Source organism: Leptonotus elevatus, chromosome 16, assembly GCF_054856555.1.
Source record: "Leptonotus elevatus isolate MCC_2025b chromosome 16, RoL_Lele_1.0, whole genome shotgun sequence".
Lineage (NCBI taxonomy): Eukaryota > Metazoa > Chordata > Actinopteri > Syngnathiformes > Syngnathidae > Leptonotus > Leptonotus elevatus.
Genome location: NC_141254.1, coordinates 5,088,019 through 5,112,826, shown reverse-complemented (window position 1 = coordinate 5,112,826; position 24,808 = coordinate 5,088,019). Strand labels below are relative to the sequence as shown.

General features: G+C 41.1%; 1 protein-coding gene across 1 annotated transcript in view; it reads right to left on the bottom strand.

Annotated features, from left to right (window-relative positions):
* The window catches only part of cxadr (CXADR Ig-like cell adhesion molecule), a 60,057-nt gene that overhangs the window by 12,556 nt on the left and 22,693 nt on the right, over window positions 1-24,808 (bottom strand). The window contains exons 2-3 of the mRNA XM_086099107.1: window positions 19,622-19,797; window positions 10,272-10,476 (exon numbers count right to left, since the gene is read on the bottom strand). Of these exons, the coding sequence (XP_085955233.1) occupies window positions 10,272-10,476; window positions 19,622-19,797 (381 nt within the window). The remainder of the gene's footprint in view (window positions 1-10,271; window positions 10,477-19,621; window positions 19,798-24,808) is intronic.

The following is a 24,808-nucleotide window of genomic DNA, read 5'->3' as shown; positions in this document are numbered from 1 at the left end:
CCGCGTGACATTGGACACACAAACACACGTGTGCCTATACTTCAGTATCGGATAGAGGCGCAGCTTTTCCATCTTAAAGCAAAAATGTGAGCAAACGCTCCTTGGTCAGTCCGACTGTTGGCAGGAGATGAGATGGGGGATTCAAAAACAAACACCGCTTCAAATTAAAAGCAGACCAACTCCGGTGAAAGCCAGACACACTGGCAGCCAGGCATTGGGGGTGGGGAGTGAAAAATGTCCAGAAAGGGCCCGTGAGGGCCACGATCCAAGCCTGTGCAGTATTCTCTGACAGGACTGACATCATGGAGTGGTAATGGGTTCAACAAGAGCATGAAATGGGACTCTCCAGATGAGAACCAGGTGTCAAGCGGAAGGGCGGAGCCTCGCTGCCAGGATTAACAGTAGACTGGCAGTGCTTGAGTGCTCAGAGTATTATTTTAAACACACATCGGATCAGGACAGTGAGAAATAAATAAGCAAGCGCTGATGGACAGATGGTAGTGTGACGGTGGCCAACGCTGTGTTGTACCTACACACATATGTAGACTACACACGGAAAATGTCAAGAGTGATGACATTCAGAACACATCTTTTCAAAGGTGAAAGTGGATGCGTCAAAGGGTTGCAACACACAGCAGCTCACGTTAGGAATGTGGTACCAGCGAGTAGATATATTTGTTTGAAAGATGAGGTGAAAGGAGAAGGTGAGAGGCTGGAGGGCAGTGAAGAGATAAAGAGCATAGTCATAGAGCTAACCTAGCGCTGTCAAATGAATAATCGACTGAGATTTACGAGTTGTTCAAGGCTATCGTGTGGGATGGGTAAAACAAATATTTTTTTATACATATTAAAACCAAAACCAAAAAAAACAGGGAGAGCAAATCAACTTTAACTGAGATTTGCAGACATCCTTAACTCATTCACTCCCAGCCATTTTCACTGAAGCAACCCCCTTCGCTCCCGGCTGTTTTACTGGATTTTGACTGATTTTGCAAGGCCCACAGAATATTGTGTTCTATTGCTCTAAAACATGGAACCTACCAAAAAGAAGATTAGAGTCTTTTCTTTCATCAGGAAAAAAGTATATTTCTATGTTTCTGTTTTGCAGCAATTAGCATTAGCATATAGCTAAGTTTCATCACTATTCACAAATCTGTTTAAAACAGTGGGGAAAATAGTTTTTTGCAACATGGTTGATCTCTTATACTCCGCTGTCACCAGCAGGCCGTTTTTGTAATAACTAATTTTCTCCAGTTTATAGGCTGCATCAACGCCTTCTGTATGCTCTAGCATAAAAAAAACAAACAAAAAAACATATAAATACACCTTTGGGACCATGGTAAAATAGAACGTATTTATACATTTTTGGGAGCAAATTAGTTCATGTTGCCTTTAATGGCTCTTCTGGAAAGAATCTACAGCACTTCACCTTTTCCACATTTAGGTATGTTATTGTTGTCACTATCGAATATTTTTAGAATTGATTAATCTATCGACTATTCCATCGATTAATCAGATTCATTAGAATTTTGCATTGATATTACAAAAGCATTTCCCCCTAATTACTGTGTATTAACCAGTGATTGGTGTTTATTTTGTACTTCGTATTTGTACAGTATAGTGATAAAAAAATAAAATAAGGGAGATTTGATGTTGTACTATGTTACCGGTTTGGTCATTGTTTTTCAAAGTAAAACCAGATGTTTGCAAATGTCTTATTAAACACTAAATGTTTTATCAAACACAGAAGATAATCAGTCTTCTTTCATGAAGGACTACAGAAATCAGTGAACAATTACTGTTGATATGCTGAAATCAGAGTCTTTGGACAATTTTCAATAAAAAAAAGGCTCCAAATGATTACATCAAAAAAGTTGTCAATTAATTTGATAATTGATTACTTGTCAATTAATCTTGACAGTTCTATTACAGTTTTATTCCAAAAAGTGATCAAATTAATTCCCTTGACACCCCCACTACCCCTTTGTAAAAATCAACAATACCCCCAAATTGGTTGCAAATAAGAAATTGCGTTCAGTATTCACTGGATTGGCTAAATACTTTTGTTGAAGCACCTTTCAGTCTCAAGTCTTTTTCAATATAATGTGACAAGCTTTGCACACCCACGTTCAGGCAGTTTCGCCCATTCCTCTTTGCATCACCTCTCAAGCTCAATCAGGTTGTTGGGGGAGCGTCAGTGGACAGACATTTTCAGAACTCTTCACAGATGTTCAATTGGATTGGATTTTGGCTGTCCCACTCAAGGACATTCAGAATTGTGAAACCACTCCTTTGATATCTTGGCTGTGTGCCTCGGGTCCTTGTCCTGCTGAAAGATGAACTGTCGCCCTAATGTGAGGTCAAGAGCGCTCTGGAACAGGTTTTTAATCCAGGATATCGCTCTTCGTTGCTGCATTTATCTTTCCCTTAATCCTGACATGTCTCCAAGTTCCAGTTGCTGAAAAACATTCCCAGCAGCATCACGCTGTGGTAGTGTTTTGCTTCACTGTAGGGATGGTATTCGCCAGGAGAAGAGCGGTGCCTGGTTTTACCAAACAAAATGTCTGGCTTTCACAACAAAGAGAGCGCCATCTTGTTTCATTTGACGTGAGAATTTTGTCACTCATAGTCAGGGTCTTACAGGCAAACTCCAGGCTGGCTAACATAACCTTTTACTAAAGAGTCCTGACAGCTGATGGTTCCGAACTTGCCAGTGAGCTCAGTGGGAGCTTCAAAGCAGAAGATAAATTTTTTCCTGAACCATTCCCTACATCTGTGCCTTGAGACAATTGTGTGTCTGAGGTTTATAGACAATCCCATTGACAGCATGTTTAGCTGGTGCTTGGACATGCACTGTGTGACCTCATATAGAACTTTCAAAAGCATGTCCAATCAACTAAATTTACCACATGTGGACTCCAATTAAACTGTTGAGGCATCTCAAATATGACCACTGGAAAAAGGATGATCCTGAGTTCAATTTTGAGCTTCATGGGAATAATTACGTACATTTGTGATCGGTTGTTGTGTCGATAATTTTAAGGGGAGACATTTTTAAACTTTTAACTCATTCACTCACAGCCATTTTAACTGAAGCAACCCACTTCGCTCCCAGCTGGTTTACTGGATTTTGAATTATTTTGCAAGGCCCACTGAATAGTGTTCTATTGCTATAAAAACTACCAAAATAAATATTAGAGTCTCTTCTTTAATCAGGTAAAAAAAAGTATATTCCTAGCTGTTTCCTTTTTGCAGCAATTAGCATTGTTAATGATCCCCCCCCCCCCCCCCAGTATTAAATCAAATTCAATATTTAACATTTGACATCCCGAGCACCAATACTGGAAAATGTGTCTCCTGGTTTAACTCTTTGACTGCCAGACGTTTTCAGAAAAGGGATGCCGCCAGTGCCAGCCGATTTAAGCATTTTGACTGATCTTTCAAGGTCCACAGAAAATGTTCTGTTTGGAATATGGAAACACACGTACTACCAAATGAAAGATTGGACTTTCATCTTTCATCAGAAAAAAAAAGTTTGTTTCTACCTTATTCCGTTCTTTAGTAATCAACAATAGAAAATGGTTAGTTTGACCCAATTTCGCCTGTTTTGGACCAAAATATGGAGAAATCAAGCTTTTAGTGAAACGATATTATTTCATGCATTCTAGTGAATTTTACACTTCTTTTTGTCCATGAATGATGCCACAAACACCTAAATAGTGCTTTACTTCTATAAAACACTACCACCAAGAATGAAAAAGTGTTTTTTGATAGCAAAATACGTTTATTTACATTCAACAGTGTAACAATTTGACAACAATTTGGCAAACTATTTACAAATGTGTGCAACTGTGGTGCTATTTACAAATATGTGGATGTTTCAACGACAGTTTTTCTTTTTGTAACACTCTCCTGCGTGCAAAGAGACGCAACAGCATTTGCACAACAGATTGCCTCTTCGCGTGCGCCACTTTCTTGCAGGCCGTTTTTTTCCGGGGAATAGCAAGTATATACTGCAGTGTGTCATCAAGTCTAATATCAGGATCATGCTACGGTTTCGTTACGTCTCGCTTCCCCGTGTCCTTCAGTTGCTATGCCGGGTGGTAGGAGATGTTCTGATCCATTTTATCCACTCCATTCATGGTGGCATCGTAGTCCAGAAACAGTGTCTTCTCCGTGATCAGACTGTACCCGCTCCTCCGATGAATATGCATTAGACTCGGGGTACTCTTCATTGTCCGATCGAATGTCCGCTTGTGCAGCTCCGCGTTTTCCGGCGTTAGCAGCGCTAGCCGGTGAGGCTTTATGACGAGAGAATAACGGCCGCGTCAATGCTTCCAACTCCGGCGTCAACCTCGGGAGTGACCATCATCATCATCATCATCAATGTGCATTGGTCGATGCTTTTCGACTACTCTCCATCGTCCGATCGAATGTCCGCTTGTGCAGAAGTACCCGGCCGGCTATTGTGCGCGTTTTCCGGCCTTAGCAGCGCTAGCCGCGCTTAGCCGGTGAGGCTTACTACGTGATCGTAAACACGTCCAGGCTTCCAACTTTGGCGTCAAACTCGGAGTCATCATCATCATCATCATCAATCTGCATTGGTCGATGCCAACTCTCCATCGCCCGATCGAATGTCCGCTTGTGCAGAAGTACCCGGCCGGCTATTGTGCGCGTTTTCCGGCCTTAGCAGCGCTAGCCGCGCTTAGCCGGTGAGGCTTACTACGTGATAGTAAAAGTCGCGCCAAAGCTTCCAACTTTGGCGTAGAGCTCGGAGTCATCATCATCGTTGACATCAATGCGCTTTTTAGTATTGATTGATGCTTTCCGTCTTTGAAAAAAATGCTCAAGCGTGAGCTGCTTGTAACCGGTTGCTTGGTCAGCCATTGTGGCTTCATCAGCCATTGTCTCCTCAACACTCTAGCTCCGCCTCACGTCTTCTACTGACGCCCACGGTGGGCGGCCCATCCAACCTTGTGCAAAGAGAGTCATCGCTGCCCTCTAGGGGCCAAAACGAGTCTTTGACTAATCATATCTGCCTGATACTTTCAGCACAGCTGCCCAAGGCTTTCTCCTGCACCCGTTTTTGAAAAAAAAAAAAAAAAACATAGGGGACGTCTTTTAACGTCCTCGGCGCCCTTCCCTAGGTTTATGCTAAACGTTTTATAACGTTTATGGCAGTCAAAGAGTTAATAGACATTAACTCATTCACTCCCAGCCATTTTCACTGAAGCAACCCCCTTCACTCCTGGCTGTTTTACTGGATTTTGACAGATTTTGTAAGGCCCACAGAATATTGTGTTCTATTGCTATAAAAACATGGAACCTACCAAAAGAAAGATTAGAGTCTCTTTTTTTCATCAGGAAAAAAGTATATTCGCATCTGTTTGCGTTTTGCAGCAATTAGCATTAGAATATAGCTACGATTAATCATTACTTACAAAATCTGTTTAGAACTGTGGGTAAATGAGCTTTGTTGCAACACGGCCCTGGTTGATCTCTTATACTTTGTTGCCACCTGCTGGTCGTTTCTGTAATAACTATCATTGCTTCAGCCATTCCCTTCAGTTCAAAAGCTGCATCAAGCATAAAATAAAAATAAAAACATTTTTAAAAAACGTATAAATAAGTTTTTGGGAGCATAATAATATATAAAATAGAACATATTTATGTTTTGGGGGGCATATGACAAACATAAAATGGTGGGTAAATGAAGCGCTGTGAACACTCTTCAGGTGCGCTGTCTAGAGTGTAGAGAAGGAGTCGCCAGAGAAAACAACCAAATGTGTTGCTTGCTGACAAGCATTTCTGAGCTGCAGGTGGATACTCTCCTCCTCTCAACTTCAATGTCCAGCTACAAGCGTAACATAACAGATGCTACCTCCTGTAAAGTAGCTGAACACATTACACAATGTGCTCGCTTGTTGTCAGCATGCATGTACTGTATTCCTAAAAATAGCAGTGTGTGTGTGACAAGGCAAATCAACACCTGGCCTGTGTACTATATATTGGTAGAGACGTGTGTTTGTGTTTCTGGTTCCGTCCACACTGTGGAAAGAGTAAGGTAAAATGCAGAGCAGGCGGCAAGTTGTCCTTGCGTCTCCTTGTCAATGCGTCTTTGCTAAGAACATCCCTGGCCCTGGGGTCAATAGCTAGCAACCTGTCAGAGATAGAGCCTCCAGCAATTCGCCTCTCGCTTTCTGCCACACACACACTATAGCTTGAGATGCCAGCATATTAACCATGATCAGAGCTGGGTCACATATAGTCTGTTAGCTGATGGGAATTTCTGTCACGTCTAACTAAATCCAAGGGCACAAGATCTAGTTGATAGAGACCAGGGTTAGCACTGTAAATACTATATAATATCCTAATAGTGGAACTATTTCTAAAAATGAAGACTGTTCCAAATTCCAATGGAATGCAGTAGAACCTCTAAAATGATTGCCACGGAGGTTGTACAATTCAACTAATGTTCAATTAAAAATACTCAAGGAACACACACCCTTCAAGTCTACCCAGAAAGTGACTGATCTGCAGCTATACATAATGTCAGCCACATTTCTCAGAATAGAATTTAAAACATGAAGTATGTTTGCTGCAAGAGCCTTTTGAATGTAATAAAGATGCAAATATTCCATTTATTTATAGATGGGAAAATATCTGTAGAAATATATTTTGTTAAAACGGGTGCAGTCTGGAAGGCTGGAATTCGGTGCATGTGGATCAGTGTGAGTTGAGGGAATGTGATATTGGTGTTTCCCTCCCAGGATGGAATTAAAAAGCCGCAAGGCATGGGGGGGGGGGGGGGGGGGGAGTATTTCCTCAGTCTGTCAGTGGAACAGGTCAGTGACAGTGGCCTGTCATTGAAACTGCTTCTCTATGTGCCCTAATATTTTTTGCTCATGGCCTCAGGATGCGCAACTTTGTGTGAAACATTTCAGCTCATTAGTTCATCTATCAATTTCCATCTGCTTTATAAATTGAAAGGAATCAATAACTTAATTTTCCCCTCGAAACAGCAATCATCAACCTAGTTTGCTAAACTTACTTACATTAAAGTAGTTTAGCAGCTTCAAGGATGGTCACATCCAACTCTATGTGTATAGTCACAGCCTTCATTACAGCTATGTCAACAGTTCTGAGGTCAGCTGTAGCTTGAACAATAGCTTGTGTATTTCTGGTTGAACTGGTGGGAGCAGTGCAGTCACATTTGTGTGGAAGAGCAGCAGCCATTTTTGGAAGCTGCCTATTGAAAAAGCACAGATAGCCTAACTATGATAAGGGCAAAATGCAGAGCTTATCTCACAAGAGTGGCGCATGTAGGTTGTTTTTTTTTCTTTCTTTTTTTTTTTTCCTCTAAGAGCTCAGTATTGTTCATTCGGAAATGTCATCATCATTGCTCTTTTTTTTTTTTTTTTTTTTTTAAATATATATATATATATATATATACACATATATACATACATATATACATATATATATACACACATACATACATATATATATATTTTTTTTGTGTGTGTGGGTGAGTATGTGTATGTGCGTGCGTGCGTGTGTGTATTTGTTAGCTCACCAGAAAACCTATTAGAAAAAAAATCTCATACCGTTCACCTAAATCGAACACCAGGAGACCCGAGGGGACCGAAGAAAACCAAGGAAGGTGAAATCCAGCACCGACCAGACACCCCCCACCAGAACTCCTCCCCAGCCCAAGAAACATCCAGACCCCAACAAATCCAAAAAACATAAAATCAGGGAGGCCTCAAGAGACCAACGAAGAGACCGAGAAAAGGAAGGAAGGACAGACGAAGCCGCGTGAGATCCGAGACACCAGCCTCCACCGATTCAATAACCTGAGGAGGAAACAGATTGTGTCTGAGTTTCGGTAGATGCTGGTGTGGTGGATCTGGCATGCATGAAAATCTCCACCAAAGAGGGGAGCCGTCGACCCCCGCCGGAACAGAGCAAGCGCAACACCTCAGGGCCCCCCAGGCCGCGGCAGCGCCAAAGAACGACCCCCGGGCCCCACCAGGGCCACCGGCCGGAGAGCAAACCCAGGAGCAGGAGCGCCCCCCGCCCCAACACGGCCCGCGCCCCCGGCCCAACGCAGCAGGACGGGGCACTGCAGGCCCACCAGGCACCCCACCGGCCCCCAACCCCCGCCCCCCCGCCCCCCATCCACCCCCGCCACCCACCCCAACCCAGCCCCAGCCGCCCCCAATCCCCCAGACACCCCCCACCCCGCAACCCCCCCCCAACAAAGCCGCCCCCCCCCCCGACCCCACCCCGACCAACCGGCAGCCCCCCAACCCCCGACCCCCAGCCCCCGGGGACCCCCAGCCCCCGGGGACCACCCGCACCCAGGCACCGGCGCCGAAGAGGGGCCGGACAGCGGAGCGGAGAGGGCAGCCGCGCCCACCCCACCCCCCGCCGTGTAGAAGGACGGAACACCGGGGGCAGAAGGGGGAGATGGGGGCACCGGAGGGCGGCCGACACCCCCGAACCCCAGGCCCAGCGGGGGAAGGCCCCGGTCGTCACCCCAGCGTTCTTTGTGAAAATTAACCCCTGTTACTGAGTCCGCCAGCTCGCGGACTGGCGAACTCTACCCCTAAACCGTGAATGTGACCCCACCCAGTGTATATACAAGTGTGTGTGTGTGGTGCATTAAAATTAGGAGCAGGTGAACCGGAGCCGATGGAAATGATATTCCCACGCTCCGATCCACCCGCCACCCAAGCATGTTGCTGATTGTATGTGGTGCATTAAAAAAAATAGATAGGGCGGGGGGGGGGGGTGGCGACACGGACAGGGGACCGCAGCACTGCTCTATACTGCGGCCCCCAACCGATGGCACCCCCACAAGCCCCCCCCCCCCCACCCACAAGTTGTGTGGTGTATTAAAATTGGAGGGGAGTTGTAGGGTGAAGACGGTGTTTCCACCCTACCCCACCCCCCAAAGTGTGTTATGTGCCCTATATGTCTATAAAAGTGTATTGTGCAAACCTAGTGTAGTGAGTTAAGAGGTGTGACCAGCGGGGCCCCCCCCAACCGGGCGGGGGCAGGAGGCGCACCGGCCCACCAAGCCCCCACCCACTCCACCAGGACCCCGGCGGGCATATGGGACCCGTCCGGCGGGGCGATAGGGCTCGCCCCCCGGATACTGGGTCCCGCCCGAGGTGTCAGGACGCCCACCGGAGCGGGGCGGGCACGACACCAAACCCCAGCCACCCCCGCCGGCCCCCATAGCACCGAGACCCGGGCCACGGATGGAGCCCCCGGCCCAGGGGAGGGGAAGGAAGGCGTACCGGGGAAGGGGAAGGGAGGAGGGAAGGGGACGACAAGAAGGGCAGGGGGCAGCGGCAGGGACGCAAGGAGAGGGGGAGAGGAGGAGGAAGGGCGACGAGGGAGAGGGGACAGGGAGGCGCATGTAGGTTGTTAACTCCCATACACAAATTCAGGAGGCATTTCACTTTCAACATCATTTTTTCAGTGGACCAATCAGCAACACTGTGTGCAAGTGTTGTTTGCTGAAAGAGTGAGTCATCTAACTTGCAGTATACAACTGGGATGGGTCAAAATAAAATAAGTAAGTAATAACATACTTTTAAATTACATGTTCCCTGCATCCATGAAAAAACATTTCCAATGCATAAATAAGAAAAATACACCAAATGCGGTCATAACAATAATATTGTCAACTAGACTAAGTGCAATTTCTGCAGAAATTACGTGGGAATGCTAATAGTTGAATGCTAAGATGAATGCTAAGTTGAATGCTTATGAAGTAAATTGAAAGATAAATTATGTGAAAATTACAAAGTATTAATTGTAAAAAGATAAATCAATAAAAGGAACACTTGAACCCGGAATGCTTCCAGCATTCCCACAATTACAGATAAACTTGTATGAACAGTTATTTTCTAAATTCATCTAAAAAGAAAAAAGTGTTGCTCAAGACAGATATGCGTGATAAATAATAAATTATGACCTCAATATTGAGGTAAAAGATGATCACTTTTGACAATCAGGGTGGGTGAACACATAATTGTAACACGAGGAGGTCAATGGTCTACAGCCTCTGGGAAGGGTATGTTCTCAATTTTAGTGGGGATTAAATCAAAACAGCCAAGCGAGGCAAAGAGCGTGTGATTTGGAGCATTTCTACTGCATATAGAGGAGGGTGTATGCCACGTGAGAAAAAAAAAAGAATGTTGAAGGTACCTATGGTGGCTAGCTTCTTTTTTTCTTTTTGCTTTTGTTTCACTCACCCATGACAATCAGCAGCATCTTTCTGCTGCGAATGCCAGGAGCCTTCTTCACTTTACACTGGTAAGTGCCAGAGTCCAACGACTTCAAGCCTGTCAGGTTGATGGATGCGTCGCCATTCTTGGGGTCCGCTGAATTGAAGTGTACTCGACCCTTCATAGGTGCGTAGTAATCCTCATAGGATCTGTCGCCCGAGTACAGGATCACCTGGTCATAGAGATGTACAGTAAATGTTGGTAAAATTGGAATATCCATTTATTCAAATGAAATCTAGAAAAATATCATTTTTAAACATAACCTAATGCAGTGGATATATGAAAGTCTCGACACCCAAAATGTCAAGTCTTTAAATAAGATACAAAAAGATAAATCATTTCAAATCCATCTCTACCATTATGTGATCTATAATCTGTACAACCAAATTTGGGGGGAAATTTAAAAATTCAAGCGCAGTCGTAATATTAAGCAAGTGGGATAATGTGCTTGCACAAGTGTGCACACCCTCTTACAACTGGGGATGTGGCTCAGTTCAGAATACACCAATGACATTCAAACTCACGTTAAATGAAAGTCAGCACACACCTGCACATTTGAAGTACCTCTGATTAACCCAAACATAAAAGGTGAATAAAAAATGAAAAAGTCATTGTCTGCAAAGAGCTTCGAGTAGTCTGCAAACCAGACTCATTTCCGTACCAGCGAATGAGTAAGGACACAATCATCATCAAGCACATTTAAAACCAAACATAACCAAACAGGCAGTGGAAAAGAACCAATCAGTACAGACTAGCAAAAGTTACGTTTTCTGGGCACACTATACATATTTTGACCTAGTGCCGTTGCTGGCGAACAAATATAGCTGACAATCTACGCATTTTTACCGTTGAAATGTGCATGTAGCGTCTTATCGGTGAAAATTTCACCGTAGAGACAAAATATGATGTGAGGTTAGGCGGCCTTAGCAAGTGGCAACGTAAGAGGGCTGCCGGTGGCTTCACTTCTCGCGACAGCGAGTAATCGTCATTGTTAGTCTCTTCATATATCAGTCCATGATCTTGACACACGTCTTTTGAATGAAATGCCTCAAGTGCCGTCAGCTGCTGGGGTTTTAATGGCTATGTGTTTCCGGTGATTTAAAATGGAGTTCCATGCTGAAGGAAGCAAATTATTGTCTCTCCCGCTCACCATTTTGAATGGACTTCCCGCTGCCGAAGAGTGACGTTGCTCACGAAGAATACGTCACAGCAAATGAACAGATTTTTAGTGATGTTTTGAAACGTGCCAATGTTTCTGAACATGTTATCAAGCAAGAGTGGGCGTGAAAAATGAAGCCCCGATTCAGAGCGTGTGTCGTTTCCAAGAAAATCACGTGACTGATGACAAACGATGCTCGGATCGGATTGTGCAGATGACGTTATATGAACGTATTAGGACTGGAGACCTTGTGCCGCTTTGCGGGTCTTGTCAGCGTTTGTTGTGAGACTCAAATTAGTTGGCGAGTTAGAGAGTCACTGTGTGCATGAGAAAAGAATACTTGGTTTGTAGAAGTACTTGTGGATTAGCATTTGAGTTTATTCTCAATTGCGACTGGTGTAGTCATTGTATGAAATGTTCATGGCTTGTTGCAAGTTGTTATGCATCATGTTCAGCTGGCATAGTTGATAAAGCATTGCTCTTTTATTCACTGTGTCCTTAGCTGGATCCAAGTCTTATAGTCTGACAGTTTTATACTTATTCTTATTTATACGCATAAACTTACGATTGTATTTCTTAGTATGCCGATTTGCACTACACACATACTGCTAAAACTTGTAATATAGCTACTTATGGGTGTCTTGTCACTATTTAGCCTACCATCTTATTTCATTCTGCATATTTTACTGCTTAGTCTTTTGACTATTTGATGGTGCCATAGAACAAATGAATCCTAATGAACAGTACATGTGCTGTCACAGTTGACTGAAAGTATTGAGGCTTCGTGGGGCTTCATCACTAGAAATTTGATTGCACGTTCATTCTGAACCGGACCGAACACTGGTCAATGTCAGCCTTTCCAGGCTTGCCAGGCTAAGCTTCCAAAAGCATCAGAGGGATCCCATTGCACAAAGGTATCAGTCAACGCAAGGGTTAAAAACAATTTCCAAGGCATTAAATATACCATGTAACATAGTGAAGACAGTATTTCATCAACTGGGAAAAAAAAGTGGCACAATGGTGACCGAACGTCCCAACAAAATTGATAAAAAGACAAGAAGAAAGCTGGTCAGTGAGACTGCCAAGAGGCTGACAGCAACACTGAAGGAGCTGCAGGATTTTCTGGCAAGTACTGGGTGTGTAGTACCTGTGACAACAAAGTCACATCTTCTTCATATGTCTGGGGCGATGGGGACTTCCAAGCCCACATTCTGCTCAAACAAACTTGAAATATCCCAAATGCATGTGGGGACTTTTTGGCCATAATCCCAGAAGGAAGGTTTGGCACGAAACAACAACGCCATCACCAAAAGAGCATTATACCTGCAGTGAAGCATGCTGGTAGCAGCATCATGCTTTAGGGCTGTTTTATCTTCAACATTAGCTGGCGGCTTATAGTCAAGTTGGAGGGAATGAACAGTTTCAAATACCAGCAAGTCAATGTTAGCACAAAACTTTCAGTGTACTGCTTGGAAAGCAATAAAAAAACAAAAAAACAAGTGAACCTTGTTTGGTGTTAATCAGAGGCACTTTAAATGCTGGTAGGTGTGTGTGTGTGTGTGTGATTGGTTAATTCTGAATAGAGCCCCATCCCCAGTTTTAAGAGGTTTTGCACACCGCCACCACCACATTGCCTGAGTTGTTAATTTTTACTTCCTCTCTCAAAAATATATATTTTTTATGAGTTGCACAGGTTATAGCTCACATTATGATGGATAAAGCTTTTCAATTATTTATCTCTGTCTGATATATTTTTTTATTACAAAAACTTGCCATTTAAACAGGGAGGTGTAGACTTTTTACCACTGAAGGTAGGTATGTCGATAGGTCGGTAGGTAGAGTAGTAGCTATATAGGTCATAGGTCACAATAATGGTGGGAAAAAGTTTTGAAACGATTACTTTGGTAACATTTAGTTAAACCTAAAAAGTCTGACATTTGAACAGAGACAGATGATAAAAGGACAGATGACGGATACAAATAAATTATGTTGTCACTTGGCAGAAATTATTATTATTATTAGTTAAGTATCATGATGCCAATAGAGATTTACCAATAGTCTCGTCTCATCTGACCAATTAAATTACTGAACATGTCACACTGGACTTTGTCCAACTTTGCTCTCGTACTGAATATTCATATCAGTAATTTGCGTAGTTCAGTGGGAGGCTTGGGAAGTTTGGGAGGCTTCACCAAAACTGGCTGCATGCGAATAGTGAAGCATAACACTTACAAGAGTAACTACTGCTGAGGTTTGCCAGTGGATCCTGAACCCGTGTAGTCGTGCCAAAAAAATCCACTATCATCGAAGGCTTCAAAAGGCTTGGACTGCTACATGACGAAGAGAACTGTACAAGCTCATAGGCGAATTTGGCTCGTGTGACAACAAGAGAGACTAAGGAAGTGCTACTAGCTGTAACTAGCCACGTTTGGCTTTTTTGGGTGGAAAAGAAAAACATTTACTGGTGTCCCATCTGTGACCTCTTTCTTTGCAAATATCCAATGTTCTAAAAGAGACTAGCGGGTAATAAAGCAAAGTGGCCAATATATGTACAAATTAAGTTTTTATGGCTAAATTTTGATGTAGGGGCTTTTAATCAGGTGTGCTTTGTAGTTCGGAAATTACGGTAAATTTTGAAGGGGGGGGGGTGGATGTGAGCATGTGTGGTAACACATATGGTCTTATTATACTTCTTTAATATCTGTAAAAAGTACGATACAACAATTAATTATAATAAACCCCATACAGTGTTTCCCACAGATTTGAAATCTACTTGGGTGGGTGGACTCGGGTGTGTGTGTGTGTGTGTGTGTGTGTGTGTGTGTGTGTGTGTGTGTGTGTGTGTGTGTGTGTGTGTGTGTGTGTGTGTGTGTGTGTGTGTGTGTGTGTGTGTGTGTGTGTGTGTGTGTGTGTGTGGGTGTGATGGGTACAAATTGAGAGGTTAAAATATGGAGCGTAATATAAACAGTGGCTAGAACATGTTAGCAACATGCGTCATTTTGACTGTACATACATGTAAGTGTACATGATGTGTAACATGTATTGAACAACGTCGGGGGGTATTTGCTCAGAGAATTGAGAAAGACATCGAGTGGAGTAAAAATAAGCTGTTCTCTGTCACAATGTCCTTCAGTCTTCCCTAGTGGGACCAAGGTGGAACAAACAAAGCGGCCAGTGTGGAGTCAAATCAACACCTGCTGTGTCAACAAAAGACAGGAGACCACAATTATGTCCACTCCCCCATCCACCTATACAAACACTCACACTCTGGGCCTTAAGAGCAGGAAAAAAAAAAAGCACAAAAATGAAGGCCAGGTGGAGCCATAAAGAAGGCTTATAGTGTGGAACATTTTCCTTCACAACTCCACTGGTGGAAGATAACGGGGTTTTCTCTGCCATGATGAGTACCAGACATATTCATAGCACATGCATAGCAATACCCCAGGGTGGAGAGAAGGGAAAAACTAAACATGGCACAAGAGAGAGAATAATGTAGTTATTGGTGGAGGCAAACCCTCAAGAGGAAGTGAAGAGGAAAGCAAGTCAATGACTTCCAAGTCTGCCTTTCTAACCCATTTTGAACTGAAGAATAGTTTGTGGGTCTGGGGTGGTGTAGGGGTCAGAGCTCATCTTGTACATATTAACCTAAACAGGTAATTCTGTTAAAATTCCACAAGGTTGTCATGGGGAGGGTACTGAATGTTTAAACTTTCATGGGAGAACACTGTGGGCAGTAATAACAACAATATGTGAGATGAGACCACAAAGGAGAGGAAATTGAATAGCCCCAAGCTCAGCCAGACAAGAGTTCTTACTCAAATACTTAAAGGTGCACAGATCAGAGTACACCTCTAGCTGTTTTATTCCTTCTTTTTTTTTATCTATAAAACACGATGACCCTGAGAATCATGCAGTCCTACAAAAAGCATTGGGAAATTAAAAATAAAAAGCACATGACAATAGAAGCTGGTGGGGAGGCAATGGACAGAGGAGCACCACAGCACTTATGCTCATAACACACAAGAGGACTCTACGATAAAATCACCACCTGGCCACAGCATTCTCAGTGGACAACTCAGGCAGAGGTTAAAAAAGTGGTTTCACTTTCATTCCGTCTCTGCATATATGAGGTCATTGCCATGTGATGCTGTTGATTGCTGAGGAAAAGGGAAGAGGTGCAAATCATTTGTGAGGCAAATCGGAAGGACCACAATGCTTGACTACGTGCACAAATCTAATTTTTTACAGCTCAAAGGCTTCTGTGTCTACATTGTTAACTCCTGTCCACAGCAAAATTGATCTATTCCAGTAAAAATAACGCTGTCCCTTTCAAAATGTCAAAAGTTTCCAACCGTTTCAAATTTAAACTTTTTGTCAAGTTTATTTTCTTGTCAAGTTTTTTTTTTTTTTTTTTTTTTTTTAAGTAGACACTGTCTGGTACGTAACAATGCCACACAATTGATTGATTGAATTCAGAGACCCAAGTCAGAACAAGGTTTACTTGATCTGAGCCTCCCGCAGAAATTCTAAATGTGCTTACTAAAAATTTGTTTTTTCTTGTTTACTGAGAATGTTCTAATAAGTACGACGGCATATTAGCACCACGTAAAAATAAAAAATAAAAATAAAAAAAGGGTGGGGGCAATATTCCGAGTGCAAATTTGTGACTTTATAAAGTGGCAAATTTGCGAGAAAACCTCCCAGAAACTTACGGGAAATACACGTAGCGTACTACTGGATGTTTATGCCAATACTTTTTGGTTGGTTTTCAAATAAGGAGATAGTAATGGTTGTAACCATATCAGGTTAAGCATTCGCACTTTGAAGCGTTGGGTACTGCCAGCGACAAAGACGAAGGTCCATACCCTGAAGATCAAGCATTAATTTGTTAAAATAAATATTTACTTACATAATTATTATTTACACATTCATACAGTTTGGTATTTTTTTGTACAAGTAGTTAAGTTGATGTGTCGAATCTGCTGCTCTCCGTCATTCACTTGCATTTACCTTAAGTATGCTAGCTTCTGATTGGTTAGTGTTAGTCAGCTTATAGGGGATCAGGAAGTTTGTCGCTCTAGCTGCCGTGTATGACGAGTAAAGTTTAAATAAAGCATGAATCCATCTTCATCCTGCCTTTTAATTTTAAAAACAGTGTCCCATTAACCACCAACGAATCCTCACATTAGACTATAGCTACGCTACGTGTATTTCTTGAAATTTCTGAGTAATTTTCTCACAAATCTGGCACTTTATAAAGTCGCAAATTTGCAAGTTTTTCTCTTAGAATATTGCCTCCACCCTCGACAAAAATACATTTATACGTGGCCCTAATACGCCGTCGTAAATAAGAGTGTCTTAGGTAGCTATTCTATCAGCTAACGATATGCCTCCTCTGCAATACAGTACCTTCTTGGCTCGACATAGTGCTCTATGCACATTAGGATACTTTCACTCATATAATTCAACTTCTTTGATCAAGTCAAACGTTATAAACAAGCTTTTCATACATATGCAACTCAAAGTGCTGGTCTGAATTAATTGATAGGTTTGTAAACAATGTCCATGCTCACAGTGAAAATTACGAGCATAAACAAAAAGATGATTTGCTGAACTGATTAGCAAGTCAAAGGCGAATAAAGTAGCACTAGCTACCAAATGGAACAAAACTGGCATTTGCTGCTAAATGTACTAAAGCAGACTAAACTGCACCACCAAATAACAGAGGCCACTAAGTCCCAGCTGAAACTATTCTCACTCATGTAAGAAAAAGAAGTCATGCTGCTATCACACATCAAATAAATTAATGGTCTAGATCAAATGCAATGCCATCTTTAGTCATGTCATCTGATTTTTTTTTGATTTTTTTTAGCATGTTGGGAGCATATATCAGTATAACCTGTTAGCTACTGATGCCAATGTTGTGCTAATGAACTCTGATTCACAAAAGCCTAGAGAAGACGGCGACAGAGCCACTTGGGGAAAAAATGAGTTAACTCATATGCATGTTGTATTGGGCTAATGTCAAAAAGTTTTGACATCACATGCAAACCGCACAATGGTGTGTTTGGAAAGGATCTTGGATAAGTTGCTTTGTTTGCTATTTTGACACCTATCCAACTGTTTGATTCAACTGAACTAATGACTTACTTTTTTCGCTGTGCCAGTCTTTCAAAATATGTCTCTACATGAAACTAGTTCATAGCACAAGGTTTGGGGGCAGCTGTACTGTGCTGAATAAATATCAGTGATGCCACCAATTAACTTACGTGGACTATAAAAGCCTAGTGTGCAATAGGCTTCTGGCCATGATTTACAGTGTAAACTTTCTTACTTGTAGTCTTTGTACAAGCAGTTTGGTCAAATCTTCCTAATCATTTAGGCACATATTTAACAGGCCTTTGCTAATGATAGAGCTTACAATATGAATGGACTCATATTGGTTAAAGGCTTCACCAGAAGGAGCATCAGTAATAAGCAAAATTTGAGAGGTCAAGGAGAACAAATATGTTTCTATCCAGTAAAAAAAATCTATTTAAAAATTTAATGTCCAGCTTGTCAGAAACAGTGATGTTCCACAGTTTGAGCTGCGTTACAACAAATTTCCCCCAAATTCTGAGACTAAACACTTCAATCATAAGCCTTGATACTCCCTCGCGGGTGAGTAACTCAAATATTGTAAGCTGGAGTTTAAAAAATAGACCTTAAAGTTTCAAAGAGAGATTGGTTGCAAAATGTTTGTGTAATACTGCCAAAAATTGCCAAGGGAAATTATTTTCTGTACAAACAAGCTATCGGCCCCAACCCCAAGACAAAATATAGAGAAAATAATGAGCTGTTGCAGTAAAGAAACAATAGAGGACCACATCAATATGAAGAACAGTAACAAAACTGTTTCCATGGTTACAACAGCCTTGAGGGCATGTGGGGATCCATTGGAGGCCTGGAGTTGTGTAGTTTTCCCTTTACATGGCGGAGTGCCATGCTGGAAAGGGAAGACACTGGCTGGAATAAAAAGACCCTCCATCACTCCTACTGTGTGTGTGAGACAAAGTAAAAGGCGAAAGAACAAACTCACTGGAAATGAATGTGGCTCAAATTACATGCGCTCATACATACTGCATATATTGAAAGCCCTGATAAAAATACACAACTCATGTTAGGCCTTGTATTCCATTTCACCTCTTGTTTAATAAACCATGTAGGCACAGTAACGTGGATGCCAGACCCCACACAATGGCCAAACAATCACACCTAAAGGACTTGTTTCACTTTATGGGGTTGGACACACTTTGACAGAATGGTTGGCTCCCTTCGGTTAAACAAAGAAAAACATAAAATGCTCACTGAAACAACTTGAAATTGACATAATAAGTAATGAGATTGTATTAACAATTCATAAGAACTAGGGGTGTAAAAATGAGTGTGTTAATTTTGAGTTAATTTAAAGTTTCTTTAACACCACAAATTATTTTAACGCACGATTAATGGCCGCCCCTTACATGGAAATCCTGTATTGGGGGAATTCCAGTTGAAACGCAGCAGACACGTCCATGTCAAAATTTAGCAGTAATAAATTTTATAATAATGCATATATAAGCAACAAAAGTTTTATTTAAAAAACATTTTTTTAAATGTGCAGAATTTCTCACATTACTTCATGTTAAAGATTAGACAACTCTTAATATTAAAAAAAAAAAATGCACTGAGCCATCACCAACGTCTTACATGCAATTATGCCATCTAGTGGCAGAAAAATGACTTCAACACAAATCAATAGCACACTCGTTTTTACAGCACATCTTTTTAATTGTAACTCAATTTTATGAATTGCTATAAAATTACTGTATCAATGATTAAAAGATGCAGCCATATTTCTATTAGTTTAACATTCCCCCCCCCCCCACACTTTTATGTTAAGAGTATAAAAACTTAGGTGAAAGAAAGTATTGTACTTGTTTTTGCACATTTAGAACAGATGTAAAATTTGACAGTTAACTATTAAAGTCATGCGATTAATTACGATTAAAAAATTTAATCGCCCGACACCCCTAATAAGAACCCATTTGGGAAGTTTGACAAAATTATTTTAAAAACATAATAATCATGAAACCTGCCTTGACAAGAACATAAAAAAAAAAAAAAGGTTTACACATACCACTTTGTCTTCCTTCTGGTTGTCCGAGGACAGAAGGCTCCATTCAATATCCAACGGTCCAGAATCCTCAGGGCTTAACCTGAACATACAATCCAGTTTTACACTTTCACCGCTGGCTTTCTCAATGGATGTAGATGTCTGCCCTGAGGAGATTATCTCCAGTCCAATGGTTGAACCTGTACGGAAACACAGAGAATGAGTGTCAACAACTGCATACAGTGCAACACCAGCACATGGTTTGAAACCGTTTTAATTGGAGCAAAATTAGTTTGCAATAATTACTTTTTGTCACTGATGACATCTGCAGTGACTTGCACAGCAGACAAAAAAGGAAACTCGTAAGCTGTCAAATGTTTTGGTTCTAAGAATGTTGCATTCATAAAATAACTATGGCTACATCTCGTTGTAGCAGCGAAGTACCTCTTAAAATATGCATAATGTAAAACACACAGTGAAAGACACAGTAATAGAGCATAGCCTATTTGAGGGAAGTGTGATAACCAATGCATGTGGTGGCCCTTCTCAAACTCAGCAGACTCTTGAGCATTTATTCTTAGAACGAATAGGCATCATTTCCTGGGGACATCAACTGGGCTAATATACTCCATTCAATAAGAGATTTAAAACCCCAGTAAGGAAGGGTGCATAGAGAATGAAGTTGTCACATGCTGTCTCAACACATTAAAATCCATCTGACAGCCATCCACCTTTGAGTCAGCGGCAGGGGGGTTGCTTAAAAAAAAAAAAAAATATATATATATATATATATATATATCAAACCACCACCATGTCACTGTCGATATGCGCTGTCAAGGTGTAATAAACAAAGTCAAAGAGAAAACAGACAGATGTCAATTCAATTTCCTGCAGAAAAATAAATGTCTTCTTTATCCTTGCTGAAGAAAAAAAGTATCATTTCAAGTCGAATTTCCATCTTAGAGCTCCTTCTCGAGATGACTAACTTGCAAAACTAATTAAATTGCAACAGGAGCCAAACCATGCAACTGTGAGCACTTCATTAACAGCAACATTTGCATATTCTTGTTGGTAGATTTTCAATAATTAGAAAATGATTTCCATATAACAAAGGTTTTCACAAACACATGCAGATCTGTTTTGCACTGTAGCAATCAACTCGATACTTGCGATACCTTTTCCCAAGCCATTGAACCACTACGCCTGTTTTATTAATGTAACAGACATAAGGAAAGGGGGTGTGGGTGTCTCATACACTCTAAGAAGCACTGTTGGTTGTTTAATCCCATTTACATTGCACAGAATGTGCAAGGTCAAGGTGACTGTCAGCATATCAAAAATGCAAATGTAATTATGATTGGAATTATTTCTTTCCACTTATTTTAATACTCCAGACTATTGCATAATATAAGGTCCAAGATCCTTGCCCTGTGGGTTGGAACAGCAGCAGCTACATGTTGAGCGCTCTGCTTCATTTCACAACCATTAGCTCAATTTCTTGCTGGAACAGGGCCATGTTTGCACAACTGAATTAAAATACGCCACACAAGTGTACAGTCACAAACACGGTTGTTGAGGCTTAATCCCGTTGAGCATTTACACAAACATACTTTTACACCGTAGCCGTCGGTGTTCCAGCTGGTCGTTTGAGCATTTTTGACAGACAGCTTTCATGGGCGCGAGCCATTGCCTTTGGCCAAAGACAAGGAAAGCAGTATAGAAAAAACTGTCACTCTCAGAGTGGATAAAGAGCTTTAAAACACGGTGACATGAAAGCTTGGGCTTTTTCAAAAGTACTTGTAAGGGGAGAAAATTGCAAAACTAAAAAAAAATTCTCTAATATTACTATAAATCAATCACAGACCATGTAGATTTTGTTTATTTTAGTCCACACAAATGTGAATGCGTGTCAACACATGATATCATGTCAGCTTTGTGTACGCGCAAAGGCTGCTTGGCTGGTGGCTCTCAGGTGACAGCAGTGCCAGGGCAGAGGAACACAGACAGAGTGTAACGCTTGATTTCAAATTCAGTCAAGTATAAACCTGTCAAATCCAGCTCGTGCAAGAACAGCCTGTACTCGAGAAATTGTGCTCAATGAAAATTTCTTATTTTGAGTAATCACAACTACTATTTGCAACTACAGCATGGAAGAGAATGAAGGTGAGAAAAGAACATTTTATAATGAAAAATTAGGGCTGGGTATTGCCAACCACCTCAAGATACAATGCGTATCACGATACGTATCGCGACATCCTGATACATGGCCTTCAAGGCGATACGCATCCCGATATTTTACATTGCTTTACATACATACACAATCACATTATTATGAAAACAGTCACATGAACTTCTACATGTATCGTCAAATGAGGTTTTCTTCTACTAATGATAACAGCGCTTCCAGTTTACTGCCAGCATTATGCCCGGTTGGGAGAGGTGTGCACTGCACAGCAAAGAGCAGCTTTCAGAGACAAATGAATGAATGTGCAACATCAATTTTGACTAGTGATGTAACAATAAAGGCAATATCGCAATTTTCAAATTGCCACAATGTCATCGTCATTTCACGACATTAAAACACCACATGTGTAAAAAAAAAAAAAAACGGTGAGGTTGTATTCCATTTGTGCAGATCTCGCACCCTCTGGTGGTTATATAATTAGTGCAGTTTCACATTAATTAGGAATGTTGGAAAGACGGTTTTCACTCCCATAAATCAGACATACAAGCAAATATTTTCAACAGCTCCGTCAAAAAACATTACTTTCGCCCACTTCAGCCAAATATTGACCTTTTGCACGTGACGTCACAGTCCTCATGGGAACGCCCCCTCGGGGACACTGGGCGGCAAAAGAAAGAAAAAATCGATTCGACAATATATCGCAATATTACAGCGCGCAATTCTCGGATCGATTCGAATTGCGGCCAAATAGATTTTTAAACATTAATTTTGTTGGGAATATTCAACAAAACGTCTTACTTAGGGTTAGGATTCACACATTAAGCATGGTAGAATGTTATATCAATGAAACATTAAGCCTTAATATTTTATTTCAGTGCTGTTCAAATATGTTTGTTAAATGCAGTGGCTCAGTTACAAGCCTGAATTTTCAGATAAATAAATACATGTTCATACAAATCTTACAGTGTACATGTACAACTTTACTGATTAGTATTTTCCAAATTTTTGTTAAAAAATATATTTTAAAAAATCGCAGTAATCAATTTATAGATTCGTATCGGGATTAATCGTGACCTATGAATCGTGATACAAATTGAATCGCCAGGTACTAGGCAATTCACACCCCTAATTGTAACCATTAAATCTCGTACAGCGTAAAGTCCTTTATCTAATCGATTATCTTATAAAATAGTCATATCTTGCTGTGCGGTCGGTTGTACAGACAGACAAAAGAGTAAACCAAATGTTGCTTTTTATCGCATACCTTCTAATGAAGACAAAATATGTTGATTGATAGCAGCAATCAACAGAAAGGACTGGCAGCCCACAAAGTATTCACGGATTTGCAGCGATAATTTTTTGCAAGGTTAGTAGATAAATTTTGTCATTAGTAGATAAATGTTCGTACATTTTACTAGTTAACGTACACTCTAACAAAGATTGTAACAGGTGTCAAATCACATTAACGAGCCAGATAGTTAGCGTCCACTCCAACTGCACGAACACACAGCTTAGTTTTAAAATGCACCTTCTTCAAAACTATTAAGTGAATTTGACTGTTTAATAATGGGGGATTTCGTCTTTGTGCTTGGAGCTTTTCCACTCTGGAGCCGGAGTCATATTGATGAAATTACCGCATAGCTTGCCACTACGATAGTCATTTGTTCCATGATAGTAAACATAGTAACATAACATCATCACAGCTTTTCAATATAGAACGGACTGTGTAAAAATAAATCAGTTAGCATGATAAACAAGTTTTACCTTTGCATTACGAGGTATATTGTCCCCGAGTGTGAGCGTAGCATCTTGTCCCAAAGACTCAGCGACAAGCTTTTGAATCAGCCCCGGTGTAAGGAGGAGAGACGGCATTGACTACATAATGATATAGGTCGTGCGCTGTGAATTCCGGCAAAGTCTGCGATCTTCAAACTAGCGATCTCCAACTAAAGTAAATATCGCGTTCTATGAATCCCGACTAAATGTGCAACTTCGACTGACAGGCGAATTTTGGTTGAAGTAATAGATTCCATGGCTCGATGGGCAATAATAACTTTTAATTTGTAAAATAACAGTCGCTAAGTCACTAAGTCGCTCCGGGTCACGTCCACTTCCATTCAACAATTATTTCCTTCCGCCGTCCGTCATAGGGCAGTCACTTGATCACGTGACGTCGGTGCAAATGGCCAATAGCCTAAAACTAGTAAGACCATGAATGACACTTTGCGCCACTGGGCCAGTAGGAGCACATGAAAATGACATGGCCAAGCCTATTTTTTGTTGCTGATGCGATAATGTGCAAAAACACAATATTGTGCCTTTTCCCATACGTGATGGACTTCTTGAATATGAGAATCATGAAAAGGGGTGATTGGAATTAGTTAAAGGGATACTAGACCCATTGAGCCATTTTCAGAAGTAAAAAGTTTATATTTTCTCCTGGATTAATTTGATAACTACATTATTTTTCACGTACAATTAACACCTTTAAAAAAAAAAAAATCCACTTTCTGTCAACTGAAGATGACATCACCTGTGCTGAGGAAATAGATAACGACCAATCTCGGGTCACCCGTTTTCTGGGTTTGGTTGGCAAACTGAGCCATGATTGGTCGCCACCTACTTCCTCAGCACAGGTGATGTTATCTTCAGTCGACAGCAAGTGGGAAAAAATAGTTTTTAAAAGGTATTATTTGTACATGAAAAATAATGTAGTTATCACATTAGACAAAATACTATATTCTTACTTTTGAAAATTGCTCCATGAGTCAAGTATCCCTCTAACCTACAACAAAAACAAACATTATACCTGTTACACTACTACACAAATTTTCAACATACAAATTTAATGGTGAACCTTGATGCCTCAAGTACTTGCACACTTGCAATTGATCATTTGCATGCAGTATTCAAAGTTTTGATAATATTTGCAAAATCACAGATACTGGATTTGTTACTGCATGACATAAGTTATTTTCCTTCAAATACATCAAAGTACCATCATTGAAATGTATGAAATACGCTAA